Source organism: Coregonus clupeaformis, chromosome 1 (assembly GCF_020615455.1).
Source record: "Coregonus clupeaformis isolate EN_2021a chromosome 1, ASM2061545v1, whole genome shotgun sequence".
NCBI classification, from domain to species: Eukaryota; Metazoa; Chordata; class Actinopteri; order Salmoniformes; family Salmonidae; genus Coregonus; species Coregonus clupeaformis.
Window position 1 is genome coordinate 45,625,723 of NC_059192.1, and position 22,362 is coordinate 45,648,084.

At 42.1% G+C, this 22,362-nt stretch overlaps 1 protein-coding gene across 3 annotated transcripts; it reads left to right on the top strand.

Moving 5' to 3' along the window:
• The first annotated feature begins 511 nt into the window (after positions 1-511).
• On the top strand, positions 512-20,471 carry LOC121569256 (cysteine sulfinic acid decarboxylase). Of its 3 annotated transcripts, none has more exons than XM_041880072.2 (15): positions 512-586; positions 7,181-7,279; positions 7,508-7,644; positions 11,290-11,416; positions 11,626-11,716; positions 11,810-12,032; positions 12,113-12,192; positions 12,301-12,355; positions 14,248-14,364; positions 14,857-14,921; positions 15,139-15,220; positions 19,360-19,559; positions 19,713-19,764; positions 19,860-19,949; positions 20,079-20,471. In XM_041880072.2, the coding sequence occupies exons 2-15, from the start codon at positions 7,195-7,197 to the stop codon at positions 20,250-20,252; spliced, it is 1,578 nt and encodes a 525-aa protein (XP_041736006.2). In that variant the 5' UTR covers positions 512-586; positions 7,181-7,194; the 3' UTR covers positions 20,253-20,471. The 3 variants fall into 3 exon arrangements, with proteins under 3 accessions (XP_041736006.2, XP_041736000.2, XP_041736014.2); XM_041880066.2 differs by lacking the exon at positions 512-586 and adding an exon at positions 2,822-2,899; XM_041880080.2 differs by lacking the exon at positions 512-586 and adding an exon at positions 4,714-5,012.
• The last annotated feature ends 1,891 nt before the right edge of the window (positions 20,472-22,362 follow it).

The window sequence follows — 22,362 nt, forward strand, 5'->3', positions numbered from 1 at the left end:
TTTTAGGGACTTTGGGGTACCTGTATGGGGTTATTTGGGGGTACCTGTTTGGGGTACTTTGGGTTACCGGTTTGGGGTGATTAGTAGGACCCATGAAATTGTGTAATTCCTAACTTTATCCGCAACGTTAGGGTTAGGGCAAAGCGCGCGCATGCTCTCACATGGAAATGTATCGCTCGAGTCCTACAAAATGGAATATAACATTACGAATAACGTTCGGGATGACACAATTTCATGTGTACAACATCTAAAGCAGCGTTTCCCAACTCCAGTCCTCAAACACCCCCAACAGTACATATTTTTGTTGTAGCCCCGGATAAGCACACCTGATTCTACTTGTCAACTAATCATCAAGCCCTCGATAAGTTGAATCAGGTGTTTTTGTCCGGGGCTACAACAAAGATTGTGTGATGTAAGTGCCTTAATGTGTTTGGACCCCAGGAAGAGTAGCTGCTGCTAATGAGGATCCCTAATAAATACAATATACAAACTGTGTGCTGTTGGGGGTACTCGAGGATCGGAGTTGGGAAACACTGATCTAAAACCTGCATCGCTATACCGAGAGTGTTGCCATTTCTAAAAGGAGGTATTTGGGTGTTTTTGGAGCCTTTGTTTATGTTTTATCTATGCCGCTACAATTGGAGAATGAGCATGAGGAGGTCTATTATTGGTGGGGTAAGTTTCTCAAAACCACGTTTTTTGGGGTTTAAAAAAAGTTAACCTGTCCTTTTTAAAGGGTTTATTTTCTCATCCATAAAACTAATTGACTAAATTACAAGACAAAATAGCACTATCAGCACTGCTAGCTGGCTAACAACATACTGTATATGCTTCATCAAGTAACGTTAGCCTATCAAAAATGAACGATTACCACTCTCATACAAATATAAAAGTACAGTAACGTTATCATACAGTGTCGTTTATATTATACAGCGCTAGGTAGCCATCTAAACAAAATGATTTATTCATTCTAGTGGAGGCCCAGCCCCCAACCTTAACTGTTTGCAAGATTTATTTTGTGTTTCTCAGGAATGACGAATTATCTGTGCTGCTCTCTCAATCCCCATTCTGTCACATCTGCTGGTGAGGTGCTGTTGTGATCACTTCCTGTAGGTCTGATATCTGATGTAACTTTACAGTCATGCTATTGGTCAACAACTCAGATTTTGAATCCAAACAAGTCTAATTGTTATAAAAGAGTCTCGGATGTATTGCTCTTTCTCTTTTGTTCCTGACCTGCTCTGGTGAGATACCTACACTGTCTCTCTCTCCTCCCTATGGACTTTCTACATGGCCTTTCAGGCCATGACTTCTTCCTCTCACTCTCTGATCATGCCTAGATACTTAATGCTTTGTTAATGCCAGTATTGCCTTGTAACTTAAGCTTATGCATTGAATGTGAATTCATTCATTACATAGTCATATCATTATACATTAGGTGGCGTGTCCAACAGCTTCCCCTAAATTTAAATTGAGTTGAACTTGCCAAAATTATATAATTACTCCTGTCTATACAAAATAAATAAAATCCTTCAAAACACTTCACCAGAGAGCATGATTTGGCCACCGAAGATAATTTTGCTTCTTTAAATTGTTTTGCAGTGAATTGTTTTAAATCACAAGGCCAGTGCATAACTTAGTCAGGAAGCTCCATAGAATATGATAGAGAAAGCATCCCTATATAGTTCCTATTATGGTGTCTGTGAGCGCACAGGCAGCGCCATTGAGGAAATCTCAATTTTTAAGTAGTCCATTTTCTTCTTCACGATTGGCTGATCCCTCCTGATGACCCGGTTGGACATGACTCCAACAGGGTCATCAGAAGGGATCAGCCAATATAGTTGGAAGCAGTGGAGGCTGCTAATGGGAGAACAGCTCACAATAATGTCTGGGAATGGAATGGCATCAAACATATGGAAACCATATGTTTGTTGTATTTGATACCGTTCCACTTATTCTGCTCCAGCCATTACCACGAGCACATCCTCCCCAATTAAGGTGCCACCAACCTCCTGTGGTTGAAAGTCCCACCTATTTGACCACATTAAAATGGTGACATCCCTCAATGACTGGCCCATGCTAAAATAGCCTTTTGGCCACTAGAGGCCTCTATCATTCTCTATGGGAAGCTTGCAATTTGGGCAGCTGCATGCAGCATATCAAATAGCTGTTTTTTCGTCAGTGAAAATAATCTAAAATAGGCCTATGCCTATTGCAATATAAAAAAATACAATTACTGCAAAAACACAAGGGAGACAAAGAAAACTGCAACCTGTCTTTAGTTAGGCTGTTCACTCAATATTGGCAGTTGAGAATTTTGATAGCCTATCTTAATGCAGGTTGTTTTCTGCATAGAAAAGTATTGGGCGGGCCACCTAAGTGTTTTTTCGGGCTGCCTATGTCCAAACAGCAAAAAATAAAGTGTGTGTGTGTGGAAACGTTTTCAGTGTAAACTTGAATGACTAAAACCAGATATAAAGTATGTAGAATAGATAATGGACCCATATATTTTTCAATAAGATCATCTTTGAGAACTAACAATCACCTAAAGAAAACCTAGACAGTCAAGGAGAATCTAAGATTATGCATTCAGAAGTAGCTTTGTCATGGCATGGGGCACCCATTGATTTTGTTAATGTTTGAGTCAGTCAGATAGCATAAGCCATGGCCAAATGTGTACAATTGCTGGAAATGTGCTTTAAAGCGGCAACATTTCATCTCCACCACATGGCAAAATGTGTATAATTGCAGGAAATTAGCTTTAAAACAGCTACATTTTGTCAGCCCTCAAATGTTCGGTCGACCACGCCCATGACCACGCCTACCTCCTAAACCCCATTTTGATCCAGAATTCCCCCAGTTATTGGCACTATAGTGGAGAGAGTCAGCCATATTCTAGGTGAGTTCGTATATTCACTGTCTTTATCATTGGAGTCCGTGCTCCTGGAAAGTTTTCTTTTAGGACAATAATTTCATCCTCCAGGCTAGCTGGACGTCATAGCCTACAATATGTTTCCCCTTTTCATAGGCATCGATTAGATGGTTGCATTCAATACAAGGTCGTTTTTAAATGATCTCAGTTTGTCAGTGTCAGCAGAGTTGCTTATTATGTAATTGTTGTGGTATTAAAGACTCTATTGTCTCTAGTCATGGAGAGTAAAGCGTTGTAGAATTGCATGACATTTGTTTATAAAAGGGCACGTTTTTCTTGGATCCTCCTTGAAAATGTCCCTCTAGCTAGGGCTGAGCTCTGCATGTGTGCAAAGAACGAAGAAAAGCTTAATTATTTTGTGAACGTGAGCACATTATTAGCCTAATTTATGACGATCCAACCTACTCATCACATCAGGATTAGTAGGTCGTTTTAAATTAGCCTGCAAATTCGATGATGGATACATGCAATAATTTATCATAAAGGTGATTTATTTCGTGTTTTTTTTATATATATTTTTTAACTTCCCCAAAGTTGAAATTCACGTGCCACTTATGATTAGCTAGTTAGCTGAATGTTAACGTCAGTTACCAGCTGAACCATAACTAAATGGCTTTTAAGTTACAACATTAGCATAAATAATGTAAGTACAATGTAGGCTAATCTAATTACAAAAGTAATTATTTATACCTTCCTTATAACTGTAAAATACATATTTGTATGATTAGTCTTAGAGAAAATGTATCTTGATCAAAACTCCTGCCCAACCCTTCTGAACGTCAAACAGGGGTTTAGCTTGGCTTTCTGAACATGTTAGGACTGGCCTTTCAGATCATATTAATATTGTCCGTCTATGAATAACCGAAAGTATTTTTTGTAAAAAATCTATTAATTATTTTAGGTTACTTTGATAAAGTTGCCTATAAATCGATCTCTGAATGTGGTAGAGCGACGAAACCATGTTGCTTCGCTAGGATCTAAGGATTGCAGGCATGTGCATTGTTAGTGGCTGTGACCTAGGGTGCATTCCTTTGCCCAGGCGTTGTTGTCGCCTGCCAGATCTTACAACGCCTGGATAGGTTAAATACCTATCAGCTAATCACATCATATGTTATGACAATCTGTCAGTCTATGACACAGTTAATGACTTAGCACGCAACCATTGGTTGACGCGTGCAACGTCTGAGCAGGGGAACGCGACCATAGCGTTTAGCCAGGAGTTGATGGACAGTTGGAAGAGCGACTGAAATGGTATGCGAAACATCCCAGCTTCAAGTGGTGTCAGATTTCACAGCCCGCGTCACACAGGCGAAAGAAAAATACCAGAGGGGGAGAGGCGAAGTTAAAGCGTCCACTCCCGTCAAATTCGGTCTGCTTAAAAACTGCCTGCCTTCCCGCTTTTGGGACAATGACTCCCATTTGATAGGGCGGAGACAAGACCATCTCGACATTATATACAATATCTCTGGATATATGGTGCTATATATGAAACATTGATTTAAAACAAGGTCAAATCATGATGTCAGTGACCTTCAGGTCGGAAAGTCAGATCTCTAGAAAGATGCCTGAGTTTCCGACTTGGAATTCCGAGTTGGATGACTGTTCAAAACAATTTTTCCCAGTCAGAGCTAGTTTTCTTCAGAGTTCCCAGTTGTCTTGAACGCATTGAAGTCGGATATTTCCGAGATCCCAGTTTTTTTTAACGCGACAATAATACCGAATCCGTGAGAACTGGGGCAATCGCTATATCCAAGGCATTCCGATCTACGGTGTCCACATTTCGATTTATAAGCGCAAATGTCGGTCGGCACAAGAACCATACTAGTCATCTCTTTAGGGGACTTTACATCCAATTAAAGTGGACTTAGAACAAACCAGGCTTCATTTTATCAATATCATGTAGCCTAAATCATTCGGCTACGTGAGATGAAAGCAAATTGCGTCTAAAAATGTTGTTTAATTCACTGGGGAGTTGAACCTGCTTGCCGACGCCATTGCATTGAAAGGACTGTTCTGACTGCTTCTGAGATTCCGTTACAGCAACAGTTTGTTTTGTAACAGGCTATTACTGCAATTTCAGGTAAACTCGGTAAAACAAGTTTCAAATGTATAGACAGTTTCCATTTACACTGAACAAAAATATAAACGCAACATGCAACAATTTCTAAGATTTTACTGAGTTACAGTTCATATAAGGAAAATTGAAATAAATTCATTAGGCCCTAATCTATGGATTTCACATGACTGGGAATACAGATATGCATCTGTTGGTCACAGATACCTTTTTTTTTTAAAGGTAGGGGCGTGGATCAGAAAACCAGTCAGTATCTGACCACCTTTTGCCTCATGCAGCGGGATCAGAAAACCAGTCAGTATCTGACCACCTTTTGCCTCATGCAGCGCAACACATCTCCTTTGCATAGAGTTGATTAGACTGTTGATTGTGAAATGTTGTCCCACTCCTCTTCAATGGCTGTGTGAAGTTGCTGGATATTGGCGGGAACCGGCACACACTGTTGTACCCGTCGACCCAAAGCATTCCAAACATGCTCAATGGATGACATGTCTGGTGAGTATGCAGGCCATGGAAGAACTGGGACATTTTCAGCTTCCAGGAATTGTGTACAGATCGATGGGGCCGTGCATTATCATGCTGAAACATGAGGATCTCGTCATGGTATCTCTGTGCATTCAAATTACTATCGATAAAATGCAATTGTGTTCGTTGTCCGTAGCTTATGCCTGCCCATACCATAACCCCACCGCCACCATGGGGCACTCTGTTCACAACGTTGTCATCAGCAAACCACTCGCCCACACACGCTGTCTGCCATCTGCCCGGTACAGTTGAAACCTGGATTAATCCTTGAAGAGCACACTTCTACAGCGTGCCGGTGGCCATCGAAGGTGAATATTTGCCCACTGAAGATGGTTATGATGCCGAACTACAGTCCGGTCAAGACCCTGGTAAGGACGACAAGCACACCGATGAGCTTCCCTGAGACGGTTTCTGACAATTTGTGCAGAAATTATTTGGTTGTGAAAACCCAGTTTCATCAGCTGTCTGGGTGGCTGGTCTCAGACGATCCCGCAGGTGAAGAAGCCTGATGTGGAGGGCTGGCTTGATTACACATGGTCTGCTGTTGTGAGGCCAGTTGGATGTACTGCCAAATTCTTTAGAAGGACGTTGGATGTGGCTTATGGTAGAGACATTAACATTCAATTCTCTGGCAACAGCTCTGGTGGACATTCCTGCAGTCAGCATGCCAATTGCACGCTCCCTCAACTTGAGACATCTGTGGCATTGTGTTGTGTGACAAAACTGCACATTTTAGAGTGGCCTTTTATTGTCCCCAGCAGAAGGTGCACCTGTGTAATGATCATCCTATTTAATCAGCTTCTTGATATGCCACACCTGTCCGGTGGATGGATTATCTTGGCAAAGGAGAAATGCTCACTAACAGGGATGTAAACAAACTTGTGGCCAACATTTGAGAGCAAAGCTTTTTGTGCGTCTGGAAAATTTCTGAGATCTTTTATTTCAGCTTATGAAATATGGGACCAACACTTTACATGTAGCGTTTTATATTTTTGTTCGGTATAGTTCAGCTGTTTTAAAAAGATTGCTGTTAAGATTTTGGGTGCCTTCCTCTGCCCAGGTGTTGCTGATGCAGGCCAGAGCTTACAACCCCTGGATAGGTATTTTAAGTATCAGTTAAGCACATCATATGTCATAGAAATCTGTCAGTCGATGACGTTGCATGCATCAACTAATGGTTGCGTGCCACGTCTGAGCAACGCAACCAATTACTGTAGGAGCATTTGGCATGAAGAGACTGGTCGCGTTCCCCTGCTCAGATGTTACATGCATCCACCAATGGTTGTGTGCTACGTCATCGATTGTGTCAATCACTGACAGATTGTTATAACATATGATGTGGTTAGCTGATACAATGCCTGGATAGGTATTTTAAGTAAGATCTGACATGAGTCCAACATCTGGGCAGAGGAACATGCCCAATTATACATTTTACTGCTCGGCTGGGAGCAAGTCTAGGGGCAGTCTCGCACACTACCTACTAGGTAAGGTGACGCACGAGATTTGCATCTTTATACTACAATTATGTGTATATGCAAAAAAAAAAATTAATGGCTCTCGTAAACATATGTAGTGTAAATGACCCCTTAGAAATGTGTGATGTCAAGGGATGCATTTGCTCAATTGTTTATGTTTGGTCTTATTTGCAGACTGGTTTTAAGTCATGAGTCACCTACCTAGATTCTGGAACCTGGGATGGTCTTCCTTTCTTGACTGGTGGAGTAATCGGAGTATTGTTTCAGAGCAAGGTGATTTGGAATGTTTGTGTGTTATCTGATGGGAGGAGGGAGCACTTTCCAGGTTTCTCAACCTGAGACTAGATATCTACAATACCATGAATTGGTATTGTATAAAGATCTCAACCATGCAAATAACTTTGTTGGTAATTCTAATTATTGACTTAAACTACTGACTCAACAATGCAGTATCATCAAACACTATTCAACCCGCTCTCCTTTTTCCTCATTGGACTACAGGACCTTCTACCCCCTATGGTCAGCAGAACATGAATGAACCTCTTCTGGACCACAGAGAGGGCCAGCTCTTCCTGACCGAGGCTTTTAAAGTCATCCTTGAGGAGGTGCTATGTAAGGGCACAGACGTCAAAGAGAAGGTCTCACATTCCTACATCAAACTGTTGACTGTCTAATCTCTAGCCTAACATGCCTGTTCTCTGCATTTTGCCATATAGAGTGCCTTCAGAAAGTATTCATACCCTTTGACTTATTCCACATTTTGTTGTTACAGCCTGAATTCATAATGGATTCAATATTTTATTTATCACCCATCTACCCACAATACCCCATAATGACAGTGAAAACTAGTTTTTAGAAATTGTTGCAAATTAATTGAAAAGGAAATACTGAAATATTTAATTTGTATAAGTGTTCACACCCCTAAGTCAATACTTTGTAGAAGCACCTACAGCTGTGAGTCTTTTTGGGTAAGTCTCTAAGAGCTTTGCACACCTGGATTGTACAATATTTGCACTTTATTCTTAAAATAATTCTTCAAGCTCTGTCAAGTTGATTGTTGATAATTGCCAAAACTGTAACTAGGCCACTCAGGAACATTCCATGTCTCGGTAAGCAACTCCAGTGTAGAGTTGGCCTTGTGTTTTAAGGTTATTGTCCTGCTCAACGGCGAATTAGTCTTCCAGTGTGTGTTGGAAAGCAGACTGAACCAGGGTTTTCACTAGGATTTTGCCAGTGCTTATAGCTTTGTTCCGTTTCTTTTTATCCTGAACTCCTTAGTCCTTGCCGATGACAAGCATACCTATAACATGATGCAGCCATTTTCATGCTTGAAAATATGAATAGTGGTACTCAGTGATGTGTTGTGTTGGATTTGCCCCAAACACAATGCTTTGTATTCAGGACAAAAAGTTCATTTCTTTGCCATTTTTTTATAGTGTTACTTAAGTGCCTTAAGGGTGCATGTTTTGGAATAGTTTTTATTCTGTACAGGCTTCCTTCTTTTCACTCTGTCATTTTACAGTGCCTTGCAAAAGTATTCATCCCCCTTGGCGTTTTTCCTATTTTGTTGCATTACAACCTGTAACTTAAATGGATTTTTATTTGGATTTCATGTAATAGACATACACAAAATAGTTGAATTTGATGAAGTGAAATGAAAAAAAATTACTTGTTTCAAAAAATAAATAACGGAAAGGTGGTGTGTGCATATGTATTCACCCCCTTTGCTATGAAGCCCCTAAATAAGATCTGGTGCAACCAATTACCTTCAGAAGTCATATAATTAGTTAGATTGCACACAGGTGAACTTTATTTAAGTGTCACATGATCTCAGTATATATACACCTGTTCTGAAAGGCCGCAGAGTCTGCAACACCACTAAGCAAGGGGCACCACCAAGCAAGCGGCACCATGAAGACCAAGGAGCTCTCCAAACAGGTCAGGGACAAAGTTGTGTAGAAGTACAAATCAGGGTTGGGTTATAAAAAAATATCCCAAACTTTGAACATCCCACGGAGCACCATTTTTAATCCATTATAAAAAAAATTAAAGAATATGGCACCACAACAAACCTGCCAAGAGAGGGCCGCCCACCAAAACTCACGGACCAGGCAAGGAGGGCATTAATCAGAGAAGCAACAAAGAGACCAAAGATAACCCTGAAGGAGCTGAAAATCTCCACAGCGGAAATTGGAGTATCTGTCCATAGGACCACTTTAAGCCGTACACTCCACAAAGCTGGGCTTTATGGAAGAGTGGCCAGAAAAAAGCCATTGCTTAAAGAAAAAAATAAGCAAACCCGTTTGGTGTTCGCCAAAAGGCATGTGGGAGACTCCCCAAACATATGGAAGAAGGTACTCTGGTCAGATGAGACTAAAATTTAGCTTTTTGGCCATTAAGGAAAATGCTATGTCTAGCGCAAACCCAACTCCTCTCATCACCCCGAGAACACCATCCCCACAGTGAAGCATGGCAGCATCATGCTGTGGGGATGTTTTTCATCGGCAGGGACTGGGAAACTGGTCAGAATTGAAGGAATGATGGATGGCGCTAAATACAGGGAAATTCTTGAGGGAAACCTGTTTCAGTCTTCCAGAGATTTGAGACTGGGACGGAGGTTCACCTTCCAGCAGGACAATGACCCTAAGCATTCTGCTAAAGCAACACTCGAGTGGTTTAAGGGGAATCATTTAAATGTCTTGGAATGGCCTAGTCAAAGCCCAGACCTCAATCCAATTGAGAATCTGTGGTATGACTTAAAGATTGCTGTACACCAGCGGAACCCATCCAACTTGAAGGAGCTGGAGCAGTTTTGCCTTGAAGAATGGGCAGAAATCTCAGTGGCTAGATGTGCCAAGCTTATAGAGACATACCCCAAGAGACTTGCAGCTGTAATTGCTGCAAAAGGTGGCTCTACAACGTATTGACTTTGGGGGGTGAATAGTTATGCACGCTCAAGTTTTCTGTTTTTTTGTCTTATTTCTTGTTTGTTTCACAATAAAAATGTTGTATAAATCGAATGATACAAACCCCCAAAAAAATCAATTTTAATTCCAGGTTGTAAGGCAACAAAATAGGAAAAATGCCAAGGGGGGTGAACATTTTCGCAAGTATTGTGGAGAAACTACAATGTTATTGATCCATCCTCAGGTTTCTCATATCACAACCATTAAACTCTGTAACTGTTTTAACATCACCATTGGCCTCATGGTGAAATCCCTGAGCAGTTTCCTTCCTCTCTGGCAACTGAGTTAGGAAGGACGCCTGTGTCTTTGTAGTGACTGGGTGTATTGATAAACCATCCAAAGTGTAATTAATTACTTCACCATGCTCAAAGGGATATTCAGCGTCTCTATTTATTTTTACACCGCTACCAATCGGTGCCCTTTGTGAGGCATTGAAAAACCTCCCTGGTCTGTTGTTGAATCTGTGCTTGAAATCCACTACTCAATTGAGGGACCTTACAATTATCTGTATGTGTGGGCTACAGCGACGGGGTAGTCATTCAAAAATCATCATGTTAACCATTATTATTGAACACTGAATGAGTCCATGCAACTTATTATGTGATTTGTTATGCACATTTCTACTCCTGAACTTATTTAGGCTTGCCAGAACAAAGGGATTGAATACTTATTTACTCAAGACTTTTCAGCTTACACAACAAAATGTGGAAAAAGTTGAGGGTGTAAATACTTTCTGAAGGCACTGTATTGTGATGTTTTTTGCTGCACAAGCCTTTTGGTAAGTCCTGAGTGACATACCTGTCCGGTGGGTCATATAGCTAAAATGTTTAGGGACCACTGGGCTAGTACCGTTATGGGCAATTCCACGATAAGTGACACTAAGACTCAGAGTTTTCACATTTTTAAATGTATGGCAAACAAAAACCAATGATTGCAAAGTTAACCAAACCATACAACTCTATGCACAATGACTACTTTTAACAATTTCCACAGAATTGTACAAAAACACATTTACTTGAAGAATGCAGATGCAAAGTTTGGTAAAGAAAGACGTTTTGTGCCATCTTTGCAATCAATGTTAATTTTTTGACATTCTTTTATTTTTTTTATTTTTTTTTGTCAGTTAGTGAGTGCATACATTTTTTAAAGTAAAAAATCGGAATCTGTGTCACTCTTACCGTGGAATTGCCTGTATGTTAACTGAAATCTTCTTCACACCTGACTGTGTGCATCAAACACAATCAAACCATGGAGGTACACACTACTCAGTGCTGTATTTTCAGGGGTTTCTTGTGCTTGTTATACCCTTGGTTACAGGTGTGTGAGTGGCGCGAGCCAGAGGAGTTAGCTGCTCTGCTAGATCTGGAGCTGCGAGAGAATGGGGAGCCGCAACACCAGCTCCTGCAGAGAGTACGCGATGTGGCCAAGTACAGTGTCAAGACCAGTAAGTCCCCATCCCTAGCTCTGTCCAGGTTGTTAGGCGGTTTGCTGCTAGCCGCACTAAAGCCCTGGACCAGAGCTACCCCGACCCCACAGGGAAACATTAGACTGAGCGAGATGAGTGTGGTTCTGGTTACATTAGATTCTTGGTAAATGCTATCGCTTGGGACTGTCCTGAATGCATGCACTACAGTAAAGAGCATATATTTTCAGATCATCCGCGGTTCTTCAATCAGCTCTTTGCAGGGGTGGACTACCATGCCTTGACAGGACGATTCCTTACGGAGGCTCTTAACACTAGCCAGTAGGAGAAAGCAATATCTATTTATATGCACATATTCATACCATAAAGTATGTTTTGGTATGAAGAGGCTTGTGATGGACTGTTCTTTTACAGGTATACCTATGAGGTAGCTCCAGTGTTTGTCCTGATGGAAGACGAGGTACTCTCCAAACTACGTTCTCTAGTTGGGTGGGCAGAGGGAGATGGCATCTTCTGCCCAGGCGGTACTATGTCCAACATGTATGCCATGAACCTAGCACGCTACCGGGCCTTCCCAGAAGTAAAACTAAAGGGACTGTGGGCCCTCCCTCGACTGGCTGTCTTTACATCTCAACAGGTGGGGAAAACTGACAGTATGGTAGAAGTAATACACTATTAAATTTCCCATTCATTCATTATACCCAAACTTTCCTCCAGAGCCACTACTCTGTGATGAAAGCAGCTGCATTTCAGGGTATTGGGACAGAGAACGTGTTTAAGGTCAAAGTTGATGATAGGTAAAGTGATCAGAACCTTTCTTTGTGAATCTTGTCCAGTCATCTCATTATCATTCTTAGGCATACATGATTTACAGATTTTAACACGTGCTCTCTGTTGTCCTACAGGGGTTGCATGATTCCAGAAGACCTTGGTGAGAAAATTGAGCTGGCGAAATCTCAAGCAAGTTTACTGTGTTTACCTTTTAATTTACTGTGTAAATTCTATTTTATGTGCTGTGATATACAGTATTTATACCGATAACAGTAGGAATAATAGCCAATAGACTATTGGAATTGCTGATAGACAATCAGTGATATCTTGCACAAGAATCTGATGAATTCCTAATACTCTATTAGCATTCCAAATATTGTATATGCAATTCCTAGTAGTCTATCGGCAAAGCACATACAGTGAGGGAAAAAAGTATTTGATCCCCTGCTGATTTTGTACGTTTGCCCACTGACAAAGACATGATCAGTCTATAATTTTAATGGTAGGTTTATTTGAACAGTGAGAGACAGAATAACTAAAACAAAATCCAGAAAAACGCATGTCAAAAATGTTATGAATTGATTTGCATTTTAATGAGGGAAATAAATATTTGACCCCCTCTCAATGAGAAAGATTTCTGGCTCCCAGGTGTCTTTTATACAGGTAACGAGCTGAGATTAGGAGCACACTCTTAAAGGGAGTGCTCCTAATCTCAGTTTGTTACCTGTATAAAAGACACCTGTCCACAGAAGCAATCAATCAGATTCCAAACTCTCCACCATGGCCAAGACCAAAGAGCTCTCCAAGGATGTCAGGGACAAGATTGTAGACCTACACAAGGCTGGAATGGGCTACAAGACCATCGCCAAGCAGCTTGGTGAGAAGGTGACAACAGTTGGTGCGATTATTCGCAAATGGAAGAAACACAAAAGACCTGTCGATCTCCCTCGGCCTGGGGCTCCATGCAAGATCTCACCTCGTGGAGTTGCAATGATCATGAGAACGGTGAGGAATCAACCCAGAACTACACGGGAGGATCTTGTGAATGATCTCAAGGCAGCTGGGACCATAGTCACCAAGAAAACAATTGGTAACACACTACGCCGTGAAGGACTGAAATCCTGCAGCGCCCGCAAGGTCCCCCTGTTCAAGAAAGTACATATACAGGGCCGTCTGAAGTTTGCCAATGAGCATCTGAATGATTCAGAGGAGAACTGGGTGAAAGTGGTGGTCAGATGAGACCAAAATCGAGCTCTTTGACATCAACCCAACTCGCCGAGTTTGGAGGAGGAGGAATGCTGCCTATGACCCCAAGAACACCATCCCCACCGTCAAACATGGAGGTGGAAACATTATGCTTTGGGGGTGTTTTACTGCTAAGGGGACAGGACAACTTCACCGCATCAAAGGGACGATGGATGGGGCAAAGTACCGTCAAATCTTGGGTGAGAACCTCCTTCCCTCAGCCAGGGCATTGAAAAGGGGTTGTGGATGGGTATTCCAGCATGACAATGACCCAAAACACACGGCCAAGGCAACAAAGGAGTGGCTCAAGAAGAAGCACATTAAGGTCCTGGAGTGGCCTAGCCAGTCTCCAGACCTTAATCCCATAGAAAATCTGTGGAGGGAGCTGAAGGTTCGAGTTGCCAAACGTCAGCCTAGAAACCTTAATGACTTGGAGAAGATCTGCAAAAAGGAGTGGAACAAAATCCCTCCTGAGATTTGTGCAAACCTGGTGGCCAACTACAAGAAACGTCTGACCTCGGTGGCAAAACCCTTGTTGGCAATCACAAAGTACTAAGTCATGTTTTGCAGAGGGGTCAAATACTTATTTCACTCATTAAAATGCAAATAAATTTATAACATTTTTGACATGCGTTTTTCTGAATTGTTTTGTTGTTCTGTCTCTCACTGTTCAAATAAACCTACCATTAAAATGATAGACTGATCATGTCTTTGTCAGTGGGCAAACGTACAAAATCAGCAGGGGATCAAATACTTTTTTTCCCTCACTGTATCATACAATGAGGCAACAAGTAGAGATGCAAGGGCATCTTTCATTACCCCTCTTCACCTACCAGGGGGCAGTGCCATTCTTTGTCCATGCCACATCAGGAACGACTGTACAAGGCGCCTTTGACCCACTGGAGCCCATTGCTGACATCTGTGACAGACAGGGGTTGTGGATGCATGTTGATGTGAGTTCTTTTTTAAAGTGATCTTTCACTCCAGAATCAAACTTTGTCCAATGTTTTCAGACCACAAAAGTAGTCTTCTGTCAAGATGATGCCCAACAACATCTATCATGTTGATCAAAACTTCATACACCATTCCCAAAATAATGTAAAAGATAGCCACTGTCTAATTTAAATCCTTTTCAACAGTGGCAATCTTTCCCATTTATTTTGAGCTGAAGAATACAGATGTAGGATCTTAATTTGAGCCAGGAACAAGAAATGTGAATGATTTTGATTAAAATTAATGGACATTTTTGAAGGGGTTGATGCATTTTTCATAAGGGCAAATCAAGTCTGAAATTTCAAAGTTGAAATTATGAATTTCAGAAGCCTTTTCAACCTCAAATACACTATGTAAGATTCCTGCATTGCACGAAAGTTCTTCTGCAACAGGGTAATCAAATTAAGATCCTACATCTGTACTGACTGGTGTTCTCTTGTGGTTTGGCACAGGCAGCCTGGGGAGGGAGTGTTCTCTTCTCAAAGGAACACAAACATCTCATGAGAGGAGTTGAGAGGTAGGAGTGCATGCTCAGAATACAGTTGCTGGAATTCAATTGTACACAAAACATCTAAATGTGCTGCAAAGAACAAAGCTTTGAAATTGAATTCAGCCTGTGTGCTAGTGTACCAAAGTATAGATTAGGTGTCTTGATGTCTCGCATGACTGGGTTAGCCTTCTGAATGGCTCAACATATGACTTTGACTCAAGTGTAATGATATGTTTGTGAACAGAGCCGATTCAGTGACTTGGAATCCACACAAGATGATGCTGACGGGCTTGCAGTGTTCAGCCATTCTGCTCAAGGACACCACGGTAAGACACCCCTTCACCAGATTCCAGACCAAAGGGTTGTTCTTGAGTTGCGGTGGCATTTGCGTCCCTTGCCTTTGCAACCATAAAAATCACTTTAAAATGACAAATAGTTACACATCATACGTGTTTTTGTTTATATTGAACTGTTTGTCAATGATAAAATGTAATTCAAGTCCTTAATACTTCAAAATGTTATGTTTATGCATTGTTTAAAGGGATATTTGGGCAATTAAGCCGTTTTGTTCTACTTACCCATAGTCAGATTAACTCCTGGATACAATTTTTATGTCGCCGTGCAGTTTGGAGTAAAACGTATTGGCTGCGCATCAGACTTTTCTTGACCCATATTCCCAGGGGCTAATGGTCTCGACACGTCTGCACATGTGCGTGATTCTCTACTTGCGCACAGTCTCTGCTCTACTTGTACGGAACAGGCTACTCTGAATGGTGCTTGTTTTAATCAAGTTAGAGCAAAGCTGAATCAATGTCTGCAAGACCACATAACAGAACCAAATATAATAGCATAGTATAATGTTACTGTAAAAAAGAAATTGTTTAAATGGTATGAGATTTTAGGATGATCGAATGGTGGCATTTTTCTCTGACGTGTGCGCCACTAGGCAAAATGTAATTTTGATTGAAACAAAACACAGGTATGCTACAGTTTAATAATGCCATCAACTCTGAAATCAGCTCAATGTACATAATCGAAAAACTACATAACTAACATCAAATGCATATTCCCAAAAAACTGATTGAGATCAAATGGTTGGCAGGCAGATGCTGGTTGTTTCACCGGTAAAACTTGAAGAATTATCATTCACGATTGACAGTGAGAAATGTGAACATAGGGTGACTACAACAATTTGTGTGTAAAGTAGATGTAAAGAAACTAATGCGCAGAACATGATATGGTTCTTTCCAGGGTATCCAGGGGGCGGAACGGGGCGGTTACCTTTGGATCCGCAGCCTTTGCCATTGTTTGATAGTTAGACGTTTTGGCAACTAAGCCTTTTTTTCTACTTACCCAGGAGCGGCTGCTCTTGTAGACTTCCAGTCATTGCGCAATGGAAATTCAGATATGACGTCATTGTTTTAGCACTATCTACAGAGTTTTTAAACTACGGCGTGCGACATGGTTCAATGCACCAATAAATCAGCACAATATACTGTAGTTTTTTCTAATTGGCAGCATCTTGGAGCTAAAATTGGGATCATGTATACTGTGCTACTGACGTTACATAAAAAGAGTAACAGAGAGCAATGTACAATACGGCAAACTTAGCTGACAAGGGATTTGTGGTAAGTGCATGGGGGCCGCCATTTTTATGCATCCCCTTTGCATAGAGTTGATCAGGCTGTTGATTTGTGGTCTGTGGAATGTTGTCCCACTCTTCAATGGCTGTGCGAAGATGTTGGATATTGGCGGGAACTGGAACACGCGGTTGTACACGTCGATCCAGAGCATTCCAAACATGCTCAATGGGTACCATGTCTGGTGAGTATGCAGGCCATGGAAGAACTGGGACATTTTCAGCTTCCAGGAATTGTGTACAGATCCTTGCGACATGGGGCCGTGCATTATCATGCTGAAACGTGAGGTGATGGCGGCGGATGAAAGGCACGACAATGGGCCTCAGGATGTCTTCACGGTATCGCTGTGCGTTCAAATTGCCAGCGATTTAAAATGCAATTGTGTTCGTTGTCCATAGCTTATGACTGCCCATACCATAACCCCACCGCCACCATGGGACACTCTGTTCACAACGTTGACATCAGCAAACCGCTCGCCCACACCACTCCATACATGTGGTCTGCAGTTGTGAGGCCGATTGGATGTACTGCCAAATTTTCTCAAATTACGTTGGAGGAGGCTTATGGTAGAGAAATTAACATTCTATTGTCTGGCAACAGCTCTAGTGGACATTCCTGCAGTCAGCATGCCAATTTTACGCTCCCTCCAAACTTGAGACATCTGTGGCATTGTGTTGTGTGACACAACTGCACATTTTAGTGGCCTTTTATTGTCCCCAGCACAAGGTGCACCTGTGTAATGATCATGCTGTTTAATCAGATTCTTGATATGCCACACTTGTCTGGTGGATGGATTATCTTGGCAATGGAGAAATGCTCACTAACAGGGATGGAACATTTCTGAGATCTTTTATTTCAGCTTATGGAACATGGGACTAACACTTTACATGTTGCGTTTATATTTTTGTTCAGTGTAGTTAGCAATGGCTCCAGAAACTACTTATTTTGTTTTTATTTACATACATACACTACCGGTCAAAACTTTTAGAACACCTACTCATTCAAGGGTTTTTCTTTATTTTTACTATTGTCTACATTGTAGAATAATAGTGAAGACATCAAAACTATGAAATAACACACATGGAATCATGTAGTAACCAAAAAGTGTTAAACAAATCCAAATATTTTATATTTGAGGTTCTTCAAATAGCCACCCTTTGCCTTGATGACAGCTTTGCACACTCTTGGCATTCTCTCAACCAGCTTCACCTGGAATGCTTTTCCAACAGTCTTGAAGGAGTTCCCACATATGCTGAGCACTTGTTGGCTGCTTTTCCTTCACTCTTCGGTCCGACTCATCCCAAACCATCTCAATTTGGTTGAGGTCGGGGGATTGTGGAGGCCAGGTCATCTGACGCAGCACTCATCACTCTCCTTCTTGGTAAAATAGCCCTTACACAGCCTGGAGGTGTGTTTGGTCATTGTCCTGTTGAAAAACAAATGATAGTCCCACTAAGCCCAAACCAGATGGGATGGCGTATCGCTGCAGAATGCTGTGGTAGCCGTGCTGATTAAGTGTGCCTTGAATTCTAAATAAATCACAGACAGTGTCACCAGCAAAGCACCATAACATCTCCTCGTCCATACTTTATGGTGGGAAATACACATGTGGAAATCATCCGTTCACCCACACCGCGTCTCACAAAGACAGCGGTTGGAACCAAAAATCTCCAATTTGGACTCATCAGACCAAAGGACAGATTTCCACCGGTCTAATGTCCATTGCTCGTGTTTCTTGGCCCAAGCAAGTCTCTTCTTCTTATTGGTGTCCTTTAGTAGTGGTTTCTTTGCAGCAATTCGACCATGAAGGCCTGATTCACGCAGTCTCCTCTGAACAGTTGAAGTTGAAATGTGTCTGTTACTTGAACTCTGAAGCATTTATTTGGGCTGCAATTTCTGAGGCTGGTAACTCTAATTAACTTATCCTCTGCAGCAGAGGTAACTCTGGGTCTTCCATTCCTGTGGTGGTCCTCATGAGAGCCAGTTTCATCATAGCGCTTGACGGTTTCAGCAATCGGCGGTCCCGTTCTGTGAGCTTGTGTGGCCTACCACTTCGTGGCTGAGCCATTGTTACCCCTAGACGTTTCCACTTCACAATAACAGCACTCACAGTTGACCGGGGCAGCTCTAGCAAGGCAGAAATTTGACGAACTGAGTTGTTCACGTTGAAAGTCACTGAGCTCTTCAGTAAGGCCATTCTACTGCCAATGTTTGTCTATGGGGATTGCATGGCTGTGTGCTTGATTTTATACACCTTTCAGCAACGGGTGTGGCTGAAATAGCCAAATCCACTAATTTGAAGGGGTGTCCACATACTTTTGTGTATATAAGGACCTTGAGCATTCCCTCCAGTGGTAATAGGTGGAGGGGTCTATATTAAAGGAAATGGCTAATCGCATCCTTTTAGTATGTCATACATTTGAATACATTTGAAGATTCCATTGATAATTTGGTAGCCTGGTTGCAAGTGTTTTTAGTGAAAAAGACTGGCAACCAGGCTAATAATTTGGTGTCTAAAAAAAGTTGCATTGGTGTTATGTGACCCGCATAGGCAGACGGCTATGTGTGTCTGAGTTATGGTGTTCCTTTATGTTGCTGTGGTACACTTTACCAGTACAGAGGTTTCACAGGGTCCAATCAAAGGAATGCCTGGAATGTTCCGGTGCCAGGGTTCCTTGTGGTTGGTGGAGCGGCGGGGTTGGGCAGGGGGCTGGGCACCGCAGTTTTAAAGACCATGCTTTCTGTTGTATTTTCAGTTATGATCGGCCTGTTGTCATTCCTGAGCTAAATCTCAGCTATTCTTGATCTCGCCCCCTTTTCCACAGGACCTGTTGAAACATTGCCACAGTGCAGATGCAATGTACCTCTTCCAGCAGGACAAATTCTATGACACGAGTCTGGACACGGGGGACAAGTCGATACAGTGTGGCCGTAAGGTTGACTGCCTGAAGCTGTGGTTGATGTGGAAAGCTGTAGGGTCAAAAGGCTTGCAAGAACGTGTGGACAGGGCTTTCGCCCATACAAGGTACAAACATAGACATTCACAAACGTACTGCTGTAAGTCTGACTGGTCAAGCTCCTTACTTAAAACACCTTAGAGCTGACATTTTAAACATTTAATAAAATACGTTTCAAATGTTGTGGAACACTGATCTGTGTGTTGACCGTCCAACCATAGATATCTGGTGGAGGAGATTAAGAAAAGAGAGGGCTTTCAACTCATAGGGAAGGTGAGTCATTGTTTTAGCAAATACATACAAAACATTTTCTTCTCCCATTTTATTCTCACCTACAGTATGTCTTCCGCTTTTGTCCTGTTGAACAGCCGGAGTTTGTGAACGTGTGTTTCTGGTTCATACCACCCAGTCTGAGGGGTAAGGAGAACAGTCCAGACTACCACGACAGATTGTCAAAGGTTGGTGTGTGTGAAGTGCTTACTATGATGCCAGTATTATTTGTTTTACCTCAAGTGCTCCTACATTTAAACCAGTTAGTTTATGTCTGGCTGACACAATGATGTGTGATCTTGTATCTTCATCAACAGGTGGCTCCAGTGATTAAGGAGCGTATGATGAAGCAGGGTACTATGATGTTGGGCTACCAGCCTCAGGGTGGACGAGTCAACTTCTTCCGCATGATAGTAATCTCACCGCAGCTCTCCCACCAAGATATGACCTTCTGTGTGAATGAGATTGAGAGGCTTGGGAATGATCTGTGATAGTAATTCTACCTAAATATAGTCTTGCATCTCCATTTATGTCATGGACTCTCAACATCAGATATCAGTCTGTTTTTCGTCAATATTACCTCTTCTTTTTTTTATCAGTCTAATGCTCATTAGACTAGTCTAATGGTACTGATTGTGGACAAAGATGCCAAACAAAGTGTTTGAAATGTGGTATGTGGCACGGTAATAAACCTAGTCCAGTGACTTCTATATATATTGTATGGCCTACTTTATGTATTATTGGGTTGTAGAACATGATATAGGAGATTCTTCTAAGAAATGCCCGTGCCAGATGCCGACGGAAGCATGATCAGTGCCACGATGCGTCGGACGGACGGACGGGCTGGCTGCAGCAGAACCCCATAGAGAAAGCGTCCCTATGTACACTGAACAAAAAATATAAGCGCAACAATTTTAACGATTTTACTGAATTACAGTTCATATAAGTCAATTGAAATGAATTCATTAGGCCCTAATTTATGGATTCCACATGACTGGGAACACATATGCATATGTTGGTCACAGATACCTTAACAAAAAGGTAGGGGAGTGGATCAGAAAACCAGTCAGTATCTGGTGTGAACACCAATTTGCCTCATGCAGTGCGACACATCCCCTTCACATAGTTGATTGTGGCCTGTGGATTGTTGTCCCACTCCTCTTAAATTGCTGTGCGAAGTTGCTGGATATTGGCGGGAGATGGAACACTGTCAAGCCAGAGCATCCCAAACATGCTTAATGGGTTTCATGTCTGGTGAGTATGCAACTGGGACATTTTCAGCTTCCAGGAATTGTCTACAGATCCTTGTGACATTGGGGCCGTGCATTATCATGCTGAAATATGAGGTGATGGTGGAGGATGAATGGTATGACAATGGGCCTTAGAATCTCGTCACGGTATCTCTGCATTCAAATTGCAATTGTTTGTCTGTAGCTTATGCCTGCCCATACCATACTGCCACCATGGGGCACTTTGTACACAACGTTGACATTAGTAAACCTCGCACACACGACTCCATTCAAGCTGTCTGCCATTTGCCCAGTACAGTTGAAACCAGGATTAATCCGTGAAGAGCACACTTCTCCAGCGTGCCAGTGGCCAAAGAAGGTGAACATTTGCCCACTGACGTCGGTTACGAGGTGCAGTCAGGTCAAGACCCTGGTGAGGACGACGAGCACGCAGTTGAGCTTCCCTGAGACCGTTTCTGACAGTTCGTGCAGAAACTCTGGTTGTACAAAACCCAGTTTCATCAGCTGTCCGGGTGGCTGGTCTCAGACGATCCCGCAGGTGAAGAAGCCAGGGTGGATGTGGTTGTGAGGCCGGTTGGCCGTACTGCCAAATTCTCTAAAATGACGTTGGAGGCAGCTTATGGAAATTCCTGCAGTCAGCATGCCAATTGCATGCACCTGTGACATTGTTGTGTGACAAAACTGCACATTTTAGAGTGGCCTCTTGTCCCCAGCACAAGGTGCACCTGTGTAATGATCACGCTGTTTAATCAACTTCTTGATATACCACTCCTGTCAGGTGGATGGATTATTTTGGCATAGGAGAAATGATCACTAACAGGGATGTAAACTAATTTGTGTAAAACAATTGAGAAATAAGCTTTTTGTGCGTCTGGAAAATTCCTGGGATATTTTATTTCAGCTCATGAAACATGGGACCAACACTTTACATGTTGCGGTTTATTTTTTTGTTCAGTATAGTTCCCATTATGGCATCTGTGAGCGCACAGGGAGCACCATTGAGGCAATCTCTATTTTGAAGTAGTACATTTTCTTCTTCACAATTGGACAATGACCCGGTTGGACATGACTCCAACTGGGTCATCAGGAGGGATCAGCCAATGAAGTTGGAAGTCCCACCCAGCTGACTGCATTAAAATGGTGGAAGTCCTCAATGGCGCTGCCAATGCTAATATAGGCTTTTTGCCGCTAGAGGCCTCTATCATTCTCTATGAATCTCTCCTGCACGGCAATAAAGTGAACTTTCGTGACCCAACGTTCCTGGATTAAAGATGGCCTTGTCTGAGAAGGGTGAATGTTTATTAAATCTGTCTGCATGTGTTCATTTTTTTAGCAGTTGTACGTGTGTGTG